Here is a 13,370-nt window from a genome sequence, read left to right on the forward strand (position 1 = left end):
TTTTTATTTTTAGATCATAGTACAATATTTGGTGGCACAACAGACAAACTATAGAGGGCAGAGTATTGTGATGAGGACAAGAAGAGATTTTAAGGGAGCAGCAGAAAGGGGAATTTGCTTTTCTACCTTGGGTGAAAACATGCCTGGAAATCAAGGAGCCATGGTTAAATGGAGCTGTCATGTTGGTCTGGGCCATATTAGCAGACTGGGAAAGTCAGGAAAGATGTCACCTAGGAGTCAATGGATCCGTCATTTATTCTTCCTTTGACGGTAACTTATTAAGGCTATGTTCACACTACGTAAAAGTATGGCCGTTGTTGCCATCGGCAACAACGGCCATACTTTATGCAGAAGGGAACATAGCCTATTGTTCTATGGAATCCCAGCTGGAGCGTATACACATCGTATACGCGCCGGCCAGGATCCTGTGCGGCACTGCAAAGCACTGACATGTCAGTTTTCTGCGGCCGCAATTCACCTGTCAGTTCACACAATGAAGCGAACTCCTATGGGGAGTTCTGATGCGGGCGCACGCCTGGATGATCTTTGCAGAGATCGGCCGTTCCGTGACCCGACCGGGTCACGGAACGGCCGGTCTCTTACATAGTGTGAACATAGCCTAATGCTTAATTTACTTGTCTCTTCCACACTGTGCTGACACTCTGCTAAAATGGTGGTAAAATTAATTTCCTGTATGATGGTAATATTATTAAACAATACTGCTTTTATTTGTATAGCGCCAATTGTTTCCGCAGCACTTTACATAGTTTGTCAATTTTTGTCGCTGTCTCCTTTAGGGCTCACAATCTATATGTGCCTTTGTGTATGTTTTGGGTGTTGGAGGAAACCTACGCAAACACGGAGAGAACATACAAGCTCTTTGCAAATGATGCCCTTAGTAGGGCATGGGTAATATTGGTGTTCATGTTTTTTTGGCAACAGTATGTTGTTTTATTAAATTTTTATATGATGGTACTATTTAGTCACCGTGTAATGCTATTTAAGGTATGTTAGCACCATTTAGTGACTATCTCCTATATACTGGAGCGCAGCACTTGGACGTCTCTGTCACCCCTATAGAAATTCAATGAAGCAGCAGTACGCATGCTCAATTGCCGCCCTTTCCAACCTCGTCCTGGCAGCAGTCAAGATACAGTAGATTATCCTTATGATCGCTTAGAAATAAGTGAATCGTGAAGATACTTTGGCATGTAAATGAACCTTTATAATGGGTATAAAGGCCTAGGGCAGAATGAGTTGTAAATTTAGCCCTGCATACATAACTATCCCAGCTGGGAAGGGAGACCTGTCTATTAACTTCAACCTTTCCCTGATCAATTATATATCATTTATTGCTCAATTAGAATCCTCAATGCTATTTGCCAATAGATAAGTATCCAGTTTTTTTTTATACTGTCACTGTATCTGCCAATGGTAAGACTTTTAAAGATGTCCATGTGAAAGTCATATATGTGTACATGTTAATACATGACTGTGTATGTGATGTAATTGGCAGCTGACTAGTAAGCATGGAACTTCTTAAAGGAAACCTGGCAACCTGGCACTATCATGCTGTATGAACCAAAAGTCATTGTGGGAGGCCTCAGGGGCTTCTTCCCACTTTGGCTTTGGTTGATAGAGGTCACCATATACCCAATCGGGGAAAGATCTGTCAATCATGGCAGATGGGAGGTAAGCGTGTGTGTGTATGAGTGGGTGGGTGTTGGGGGCGGTGTGTGTGTATGGGGGGGCATTACATGGATTTCCACAATGACATCAGGCAGCAAGAAAGTGATGACATAACAGGTTCCCTTTAACATGCGTATTACATTGTAGACCAACAGTAATGGTAATCTCACATCAATGCCTATAAGGGTAAGTATCATTGTGTGTAGTGTCATAAGGATACTCTAAAACTAATTCTACTCACCACGTGGGTTAGTTAGAATGGCATCTACTGCCTTCCCTCCATTACCACATCTTGCCTCATCAAAGGGCATACATTGTTCTCCATTGCCAGCAATGATTTCCAAGTTGGTTGCAATATCCTTGGCCCCTGTCAGGGACTTGATTCTGTAAATTTTGCGACTGTTTGTGTCAGACAGATATATGGAGCCTGAAACAGGATCAACCGCCAGATAATATTTATGTGCTATGTTGTTGCTTTGAAAGAGAAAAAAAAAAAAGAGACAGAGATGAGTTAATCAGAACAACCTGGAATGTATAGTAGAACAGTACAAGAATAAATGAGGTTATAGAAAGCCACTATGTGACATAAGCTGCATGACTCCTTAAGATGTGGGAGTGCCAGTAAGGGCGCTATCCGACAGAAACACCTTTTGAAGATAAGGGCATTTTCTGTGTGATAGTATCCTGACAGACACTAGGAAAGCTTTGCAGATAACTTGCACTGCTTGAATGTAGGACGAAGAATACACAAAAGAAAGAAACGGACATTTACATTACAGCAGCAACTATACAAACACTATCAACATTATACATTGATATCACTTTACAGATCTCTGTTATTTGTAAATGAATGCAATTGTCCTTACTTAACTTAGTAAACGTTATGTAATGCAAAGGCCCTATATTGTTTCCATAATGCATGTAATGTTTGTTGTAAGGCTTATTGCTATTACTAACTATATAGTCAGCAGATCTAGCATATAGTATGCAGTATCTGATATACCCTTGTATCGTAGGCATCAGATGGGAAACCATCAACAAGCTGGCTAATTTCTACAGACAGATCATTCATGTGGCTAGTGCGCCTATCTAGAACAGATCAGCACATTGCTGACAGCTGTTACCTGGTACCATATGAACAGGAGAAAAAAGTAATAACAATCCAAATAATTGGAATTTCATAGATCTCAGATTTTGCAAATGTTGTGTAATTAACTATTTATAACTATTTATAAACCACATATATAACTACATGTCCAGCCACATATACACATTTATATTTAAAGGATCCAATGTGCATTTTGACCTACCCAAGACCATTATATAACAATGACAATGACTAACATTTACACAAAAATGGCTCAATTCTCGGATACTGACTCCCTCATCAGTGGTCTCATGATTCAGCCATACGCACATTTATTATACGCTGATACACAACACTTTATCATCTTCTATTGTTTGACAACGGAGATAATACTTGATGTAGGCTCATTTAACGTTATTCTTGATTCCAGGGCAACATTATTGCTGGACTATGTTGAAATCAGCATGGTGGCATAACACAGTACTTAAGTCTTGATTGCTGTAACATCCGCTGGCAAAAATTTACAAAAATTGGTCAGTAAGTTGGCGGTTCAAGACCTCTGGCCCAATTTGTTTCTCATAAAGAGATGGCGTCTATTTCTGTCTACCATCTGCTAATCCAAAAAAAAAAGTGTGAAATCCAATCTTTATCTCTCATCAAATTTCCATTGAAATGTAACATAGAACATCTGTGCTTACATCGCTTCATCAAATGCAAATTGTAATTAATTCTACTTGAACTATTTTTTAGCCCTGCTGGTCAGTTGATGGAAAGTTTTGGAAAAGAAGCATATGTTGAAGGAGAGAGGGAAAAGGCGTTAATTTACTGTTACAGTAGCTGTAAAGCATTTCAAATCAGATCCACTTTACAGAAAACGTTCCAAGCATCTTTAATTCCACCACATTTGTCCACGCAGGCTGCCTTCATTTTCCATGTTTCCTTTTAATCAAATTAAGCTGCAAACAAGTTCTTAACTGTGGCGACACATGGTGTATGTTGGTGGTATAGCTACGGACTCTTTATACATTTTAGAATATTGTGCTTAAAGGGGTATTCCCATCTGTTAAATTGAGAACACATTAATAGGGGTCTGACCTCTAAAACCTGATCCAATTGTAAGTCCAAAGTGGGCACAGCACTTATGTAAGGCTAAGTACATTCACTGTTTACACAGGCCACCGATCTGTTTTCACTAAATGAGGTTGGCTGTAACTACCTACACTGCTGTCGGCATTCCTATAATCGGTGGGGATCATATAGTTATGGCATACCCTAGCAATATGTATCACTTTGTGAGATGGGAATGCCCCTTTAGGCCCCGTTCCCACTGAGCAAAGGTAGCGGAATTCCGCGACGGAATTGTCCGCCGCGGAATGCCATTAGCCTCCTGCTCATAATGAGAGTCTATGGGAGGCGCGCGCTCCCGCTCTGTACGCACTGAAGAATGAACATGTTCATTCTTCAGCACGTACAGAGCAGGAGCGCGCGCCTCCCATAGACTCCCATTTTGAGCGGGAGGCTAACGGCATTCCGCGGCGGACAATTCCGTCGCGGAATTCCGCTACCTTTGCTCAGTGGGAACGGGGCCTTAAAATTGTCCCTTTAATAGTAGTGCCTATTAGCAAGAAAACTGCATAAATTGTATCTTGTACTTTTATGGCAGTTTGGCCCCTGAGCCAAAATCTGAGACAGAACTAAATGGGGATATGTTTGTGTATTTAAGGGCTATTCCTGGATGCCACATTATTTTAAACATAGTGTAGAAGCAGGAGTGATCAGCTGAGCATGAAGTTCCAGCTTCTACATCTTGTCTTGGAAACAGGCAGAAGAGACAAGCATGACCAGACGCTGTAAAAGGACCTGCAGGGGACTGGGGTCTGTAAATATACCTTTTTATTTTCTTTTATTGTCCCCATCATCAGCATTATATGAAAAATTGTGGAATAGCAGGATACCCTGTTAGGGTCAATGTGTACACAAAGCTTTGCCATGAATCACTACAACTAGGAACTTGCCACATGATTAGAATACTTTAACATGACAACATTTTGGTTAGAATTTTGCATTAGTATTTATGAGCCATAACCAGGAGTGGGTCCTAAACATGACAGACATGACATCTTTCTTTTATAGTTTTTCTCTGTGTAGGTGTCTAGTTTTTCTTTCCACTGATGTAAAATACTGACCAACATACTGACGTGTATAGATTCTATGAATAACCCACTCCTCACAAGGATATTGTTTGCTGCAAAGTCTATACTCCATACTGAGCTGATGAGCAAATACAGACGTACACATTTTATACAATAAGTATGACCTGTGACATTTCTGTAGATATGATTTTAAGAAGTGTGTATTACTGTGAGAACATAAAGGGAAAACAATTCTATTCTCCTGTAGATTGTGGGGAGATCTTTATTATGTTCGTCTTGGAGTTTAGAGCTATTCACCTCTGTTATTATGAAGTGCCAGTAGTGAAGTGCTTCAAGGAATTGCAGATAGCGCATTTGTTTTTCAGCATGTTCCACAGTGTCAAGGCAAGTAACATAGACACAAGTTCTTTTGAGTCCAAGGCCATGAATATAGCTATAGAAACCTATACGCCTACTCTCAGGGTCAATGGCAAACAAGAACACATGCTTGTAGTATTGTTTTCTAATAGAAGCTGTTATATTCAGAAGTTCCTGGAGACATAAGGCCTAGAAATGTTTCCATATAGCCTTACACTATAATGTGTTTTATTGTAGTAATGTACAGTATATTGTTCCTGTGATGAAGCTTCTTTTGTACTGTTCCAGTGTTGCAGGGGACAATTGCTGTTTCTAGAACTGTGAATACGCACATTGGGGAACATTGGGGAACACATGGAAAAGAATTTTATTTAATTTTTTACATGCCATTAGTTTTCATGCGTTGTGCGGACAGGTTTCAGCTTAAAGTGACTCTGTATCAATGACCTAAACTAATAGTACCGTCTGTTTGATATGAGTAAATCCTTACCGGTCATGTCTTTTAAAATGCACCTGGTGCCTTGGTTAGAGCAAAAAATGATCTTTTAGGCTATGTTCACATTACGTGAACAACCGGCTGTTCCGAGAAAACTGACATGTCAGTTTTTTCCGGCGCCACATGGAATCCCGGCCGAAGCATGTACGATGTGTGTACGCTCTGGCCGGGATCCCATTCAAAATGAAGCTATGTCCCAGCCCGCAAAACTACGGCCGTAGTGTGAACATAGCTTTAATCTGTACCATGTAAGTCAAACTGATGTGGCCTAGAGTGTCTGTGCCTCATGTCTGCAACGCCTGTCGTTTCTTCCTCCCCACCCTCTTCATCATTAGGAACGTACCAGGCAGTTTATCTCCTATTCATCACTTGGCTAAACTGCACCTGGGCTGTAGTGACACAGGTGCAGTTTGTACGAGCAATGAATACAAATTCTGCTTTGGGGTGTTCCTAATGATGAGGAGGGTGAGGAAGAAGAAATAGAGGCGATCATTTTTTGCTCTCACCAAGGCACCAGTCACATTTTAAAAGACACAACAGCTAAGGATTTACTCTCATCAAACGGATGGTACTAGCAATTTTGTGGGGTGGGTTGGTGGATACAGAGTCACTTTAAATCCTGTTTACTACAATGTAACCTCTTGGGGCTGCTGTGAAAGTTGCTTGAAATATGTGAACATACCCTTATAACATAAGCTATAGAATATATAGAATTGATACCAAGCGGCCTCTCCTTTCTCTATTTCACAGCACCAACTGTGACCTATCATTTGAGGCTGTCAACACAGAACTCTTACAGCTCATTACTACTGAGCAAAGACACTCCTCGCCAGCTTTCAGGTTTTTTTTTTTGGTCAATTTTTTATTTTGTCTAGCATTAGGATAGAATAGGTAATTCTCACCTCTTTAACCCATATGTAACAATCCATACCCCCCACGATTCTTCTGAACTGTATTTAAAACACCAAAGTCTGGTTGTTACATTCAGAATATGGACTTTAAAATATGGAAACAAATATGGTTACAAAGCTAAATTAGTAACTTTTGCCTGGATCTGATGAAAAGGGCTCCTCTCAAAACGCATTATCCTGTAGATAAAAGTGTTTTATTACGTCTACTACAACTAACTCCAGCCTGCCAAGACCACATAATAGGGACCAAAGCTATTTTATAATTGTGGCAATGTGGGAGCAAAAAAGTGTTAATTCCTTTTTTTTTTACTTTTCCCCCTTCCTGATCATGTATCTAAAAAGTGCCCAGTCAAGCCCTTCAAGAAAGGTTTGACTGAAGTTTTTTTATATTAATAGAATTTTTGGGAAATTAATTTAGGTGGAGAACCCCTTTAAGGCCAATATATGTAGCGAAAAAAAAGCCATCTTATTCTCAACTCAATGTCATGGTGACATTAGATCCCTGTGAGATATATCCCATTTCCTGATGAAATGTTGGATAATAACAATCCTGACAGCTTTGGGATTAGAGATAAAAGGGATAGCTCTGGGTGGCGATGAAAGAGTTATATGAAGAGAAATGATAAAGACAAACCATGATTTAATAATACATTGAATGGATGGAGGCAAATTGCTGGGTACCCAAACCGTTTCATCATGCCGCACATTGCCTTAAAAAAAAAAAAAAATATATATATATATGTTACAAATTATGAAATGCTTATGGTTGTGAGTTAAGAAAACAAGTACGCCATCTGCTTCAGAAATGTGAGTTAATTAAGCTGAAGAGTCGGCTCGGTGATAATGTCACTGCCTGGATTTAGTTAAGTGAAAGGTTCACTAAATGATCAGAGAAAGTCTGTTCCATTTAACCATAGTAATCAGACTAAAAATCCAACATTGCTAAATAGCAAAGCAGAAGATGAAAAACTGAGCAAAACATGAAACCCATGACAATGAAGTAGCCGCAGAATATTTGTCACCACCATGCAGCTTTAATTAGGGATTATAATGAAAAGAAAACACTCCGCAATGTCCCTCTGATAATCCTGACATCACTTTCATATGGTAGAATCATGGCTTCAAAGCATCTAGTGCAATGAACCCCAAGCACTGACATGTGAGCCTCTAGCAGATTGAGATACTATAGTGTGCAAAGTTTCATTTAACCCATATGTAATAAAACACATCTTAAACGAGCAGTTCACCCAAAAAATGTTTTCTTTTAAATCAACTGGTGCCAGAAAGGGCCAGATAGTTGTAATTTACTTCTATTAAAAAGCTTAAGTCTTCCAGTACTTATCTGATGCTGTATGTCCTACAGGAAGTGGTATTCTTTCCAGTCTGGAAAGCAGGAGAGGTTTTCTATGGGGGTTTGTTACTGCTCTGGGCAGTTCCTGATATGGACTGGAGAGAATACACCACTTCCTGCAAAGATCAGATGTTTAGGGTCTTACATGTTTTTTTCCTGCTATTTTGGAAACTGTACAGGCAAGTTGATGGGAAAAACACAGACAACAAAAAGAGCATGAATATATAAGTTACTGTGTTTTGTCAAAAAACATCACTGACCCCAAAATGCCACAAACCAAAAGGCACTGGCCCAGATTTATTTCAGTGTGAAAAATAGAAACAATAGCAACCAATGGCAGCTCTGCTTTTATGTTACCAGACCTGAAAGCTGAGCTGTGATTGGTTGCTCTGGGCAGTTTACACCCAGTTCTATTTGATAAATCTGGGCCAAGATGCTTCTCTGTATAATATGTTTACTTTTTTTTTTTTAACTCAAAGCCAGAAATGGATTCAAAACGAATGAGAAATACAAAAAAAGGGCTTTTTTCTTCCCCCTTCTAGCTGCATCCACTTCTAGATTTGACTCGAAAACAAACTGAATAGAAAACTGCAAAAAACACTGCATGTGAAACCCACCACAAAGTGGTTTCAGAATCTGCTTCATGCCATTTTAGGTGGCTCCCCCCATTCACCGGCCGCAGAAACCTACACCTGCTCCGGAGCAGGTGTAGCTTTCTGCCATGGTTTACACCTGTTTCCAGACATAAACCATGATAAATGATCCCTATAATCTATAATCCAATTCTATCTATTTTGCTGACTTTCTTTACAGAACCGTTTTACTACAGTACGTGACTCTATCCCCAATGGAGCTCACAATCTAATTTGTACAAGTCAGACACATTCACATATACACAGTATACACTTATCGGAGAGACCATACAAGTATCGGTCCAGTATTTCTGGTCCCATTTTCAAGAGACACAAAGCATCCCTTTCAAGGTCACTGCCATTTAATTTCTACCCGGCATCTCACCGGTAACCAGCACCGATAAAGATCAAATATACTGTAACCTACGGCTACTTATGACGTTACAGCAATGTCAGCTCTGCATATCAGACTGCCTCTGCTCTTTTGCTGTCAGTGCTCATGCCCTTGGTATGCTGAAAAGCCGACTTCCATCTTTTACCCTTAACAATGGTTTAATTTGATCCTTTTCATAATTACTTATGAACAAAACAACTGCCACTTAGGCGGCTTATGTGCTAATAAAACCGTTCTGTGACACAAGTAATAGCAGAAATAAATGAATGTGGTTGAGGAGGATGTTTGAGTAGCACAATTATATGTTTGCTGTACTAAGCCAATATAACAATGAACAATGATAATAGCAGAAAACAACTTTACTACTAGCATTACGTAGAAAACAATGAGGATCTCCAGGGGGAGGGGAGCAGTCATTACCAGCAGCGATCCCTCACTTGGAAACATTTTATTCTATTGCATTGAGATGGACAAACAGCAAAAGAAAAGAAAGGCACCATTGTGCGGTTCAAAGCCAAAGCCTTACCTATGTTTAAATTCTTTGTTTCTTTAGCCGGAAAAATGGACAGGAAAGAAAAAGAGAGAGAAAAATAGTGAGACAATTTAAAAAGGCAGAGAGAAGTACAATGGGTAATACACTAATTCGATTGGATTGAAAATTACAGATAATTTGCACAATGTTATTAAAAAGAGACTTTTTTTTCTCCTTAGAGCAAGTGAGCAAACTGCGGCTTTCTATGATTTGACAATTTTGCCACTAAAAATATAGGGTAATGCTAGCTAATTAACCCATAATTGACCTCATGACAAGCTAACAAATTAAATTTTTTGTTTGGCCCTCGTATGATTGCATTTTGGCAGCCATAACTAGAAATCTTATTTTGCTTGGGATATATATGCAGTAAGACTATAGAATAATGTGTTATTTCACTCATGGACACCCCAAGCTCTCTTTTTAGCCTCAAAGAACAGCTGGAAAAGGACAAAAAACAAACCGAAAGCCATTTGGCCTGTTTTTATTTTTCCAGCCATTTTTTTTTATTTTTTTTTATTTTTTTTGCTGTTGGACCATTTTCTGCTTTTTTTTTTTAATTAACATAAACCGTTTTCATGTTTTCATCAGATGCATACATCAGAGGGGACCTTAACAAATACCTCCGAATTATACCCAACTTAGGCTTCCATAGGGTGCCATCCGGTCATACTGTAATGTTATTAAAAAAAATCACATGGTATTTTTTTTTTTACGGGATCATGCTGAAGAAAATAGCATGGAGGCCCAAAATATTTAATTTAGCAAATGCTGACACATATTTCCTGAATGGAGGCCAAAATAATACACTTTTAGCTTTCATAGAGTAAATTAGAGTCTATGAATCCGTTTAAAGCATGTGCTGGGACCTATCCCAGGGCTTACAGGAATCGAATCCTGCTGGAGTCTGCTTCAAGCACAGTGAACCCCACCTTATGTGGCACAATGACTTTGGGTCTACTTAGCCTCTACGCTCCCTATAGTTACACAGTATAAAGAAACTTACACTTACAATAAAAAAACACTAAACTAAAGCCATTATAGCCATTTTTAAACTATGTAAGTTTCCAAAGGACATTACTATATCTCAATGGCGAAGGTGATAAAACCTGCTAAAACAAAGCACAAAAGAAAAACATAATCTGTCAAACAGAAAATCTATATGGTCATTCTTTATTTCGATCTGTTCCACTGGGCTGATTTGCCATTCAGGGCTTTGTGGATGACACCTCAAGGACTTGCCCTCACAGCTTTATTAATGCTTCTTATAGATTGTGTTTATTTTTGAAAACGCTACCACTCAGTTTAAAGTTTTTTATATACAAATTTCCACATTTAATGTAAAGCTATACAGTAAAACAGCCAGCGCAAGAAAAAAAAATGTAAAATTAGATTTTATCCTGCAGAGGGCAACACGGAATAAACAAGCAACACAAATCATGTACAGATAGTAAATGTGCTGTACACTTAATGGATTGTCTTCTGACAGAGATAAATGTCATTCTGAGTCCATAGGACATTAGCAAAGCTCAAAACATCTGTTCAAAGTGTCACTTTCTCCTTCACTGATGAGCAGGCCGGTAGCACGTCCCCTTGTTATACAGTAAAGGACCCCCTCCTGTGGAGATACCCTTTCAGAGTTCAGAACATTGGGAGCATAGAGTATCAGTATTCTTTCTGCTAGATTTTTCCCATTTGCTATCACTTATACAAACAGTTCGGGTAAACACACAATTACAATACTTCAGTGTCTCTGTGTATTTAGCGTGTGACAACCTAAAACCTTAGTGGTTCTGAGCTGTGTCAGGTCAACTATAAAATTCATATTAATAAAAGCATGCTGCCTGACATTCCAGCTAACTTTTATGTCAAGATTAAAATCTCACCGAAGTTCCAGAATACTGGTGACATTTCTGGAGGGAAAGATGCGTCGTATATAATTAAAATCTCCCACAAAGAGGCTTCCATCAATTCCAACTGCAAGAGCCACTGGAGCCAATAGCTTGTTCCCTTCAGCGAGGCCGTTGCAGCTAGGGCACGATATACTTCTCCTACGCCCATTACCCATAATGCTCGTAATGACTGCAGGTTGTTGTGAAAGAAACTGATTTTCTCCACTGCCTTTATGCAGGATGCCTGGCAAGATAAAACATCAGTGATTGACAAGCGAAAAACAGACCAAATTGACAAGAGGTGGTATATATATATATATATATATATATATATATATATATATATATATATGTTCTATAGATATTATGCACATAATGGCACAGCATCAAACTGCTCGGTTCTCCGGGGAGGAGTTACTGTAATAACAAATATGAGATCTGTACGCAATATGATATAAATTGGGGACAATACTTAATTAAAACAATGAAGCATCCGAGTGTCCTATGACACTTTTGTGACTAAGAAATAATAGTGTTTGGTTAGCGGGAGGAAGCAGCAGCTGGGTACATCTAAAATAAAAGCTTAAACGCCGGTCCTGAGATTTTATCCACAGATGTGCAATGAGGAAAAAAAAAGCACTTGGAAAATAATGTCCTTAGTCAAAACAGTGGGGAAGAAAATTAACACCTAAATGTCATTTAGAATCCAATAAGTATAGCTATATCTACCAGCTACTCCTCAAACCTCTATAAAGCCACAATTACAGTTGACACCATTACATTAATATGTCAGGAGTGAACACTACAGTGTCTGTCTTTACAATATACCAACAGTGGAGCCCAGAGGAGTATAATACCACACATAATTAGCTGAATTGTCTGCCTAGAGCTAAAATGTAAGGATGGGAATGGTGGCTGGCGTCTGGGATTCTGGAATTAGAAAACCAAAACACACACACAAAGAGGTGGAACTGTTCTTACATGTTACTACAGATGAGCGCAACTCGAGAATGCTGGAGTCGGATTGTTCAGCATTTGAATACCAATGGCTGAAGAAATTGGATGCAGCCCTAGTGAGTCCGGGAAAATATGGATATAGCCATAGGCTGTAGATGTTACATTCTGAGTTATACAGTACGTTTAGGGCTAAAGCTGTAATGTAAAACTGTAATGAGTGAAAAGATACTTCTGCGTAAATCTTTTAGAAGGGTATAAGCACTGCAGAAAAGTTATATGGTAACAGCCATAACGTTAAAACCATCTGCCTAATATTGTGTAAGTCTCCAATTCTGTTCTGACCTATGAAGGCATGGAATCCATAAGACCTCTAAAGGTATGTTAGGGTATGTGACACCAAGACATTAGCAGAAGATCCTTCCACGGATGGGGAACTGCAGCCTTCCAGCTGCTACAAAACTGCAATTTCCACTACCAGCTTGTTTTTTTCCTATAGTAGATCATGTCAGTGACTGGACAGGACGCCAGCTGGGACAGGCCTTTTCCCTTAAACCGTGACGTCATCAAAACTTGTGGTAAAATGCCTTCCGACAGGGGTCCTATGGCCGGTCCCGCCGCTCACTGCAGGCATGGGAAGAGGTAAGTAAGTACTTGTAATCGGTTTCCCCCCTGCTAGCTCTGCTGGATTTTATAATCCAATGGACTTCTCCTTTTTTTAAAAAAGAAATCTATGCATAGCAATGCTCAGGCAACATTTTATCCATGCAAAAATGGTCATTTTACTTTTTAGTTTTTTTTTTTAGGACTTTAATATATATGGCTTATTTTTCTTATCTTTAAGATCAGCTGATGGAAGGAGTTGCAGTGTTCTGGGGCGCACCATGCCAAGCACAGCTATGTACACTGTAGTGGCTGTTTC

The 13,370-nt window shown here is 39.3% G+C and overlaps 1 protein-coding gene across 1 annotated transcript in view; it reads right to left on the minus strand.

Annotated features, from left to right (window-relative positions):
* TENM2 (teneurin transmembrane protein 2) overlaps positions 1-13,370 on the minus strand; it is a 750,809-nt gene that overhangs the window by 47,425 nt on the left and 690,014 nt on the right. Inside the window, exons 20-22 of the mRNA XM_069970729.1 lie at positions 11,489-11,738; positions 9,597-9,617; positions 1,931-2,163 (exon numbers count right to left, since the gene is read on the minus strand). Coding sequence (XP_069826830.1) covers positions 1,931-2,163; positions 9,597-9,617; positions 11,489-11,738 — 504 coding nt within the window. The remainder of the gene's footprint in view (positions 1-1,930; positions 2,164-9,596; positions 9,618-11,488; positions 11,739-13,370) is intronic.

Source organism: Dendropsophus ebraccatus, chromosome 1 (genome assembly GCF_027789765.1).
Source record: "Dendropsophus ebraccatus isolate aDenEbr1 chromosome 1, aDenEbr1.pat, whole genome shotgun sequence".
Classification (NCBI taxonomy): Eukaryota; Metazoa; Chordata; class Amphibia; order Anura; family Hylidae; genus Dendropsophus; species Dendropsophus ebraccatus.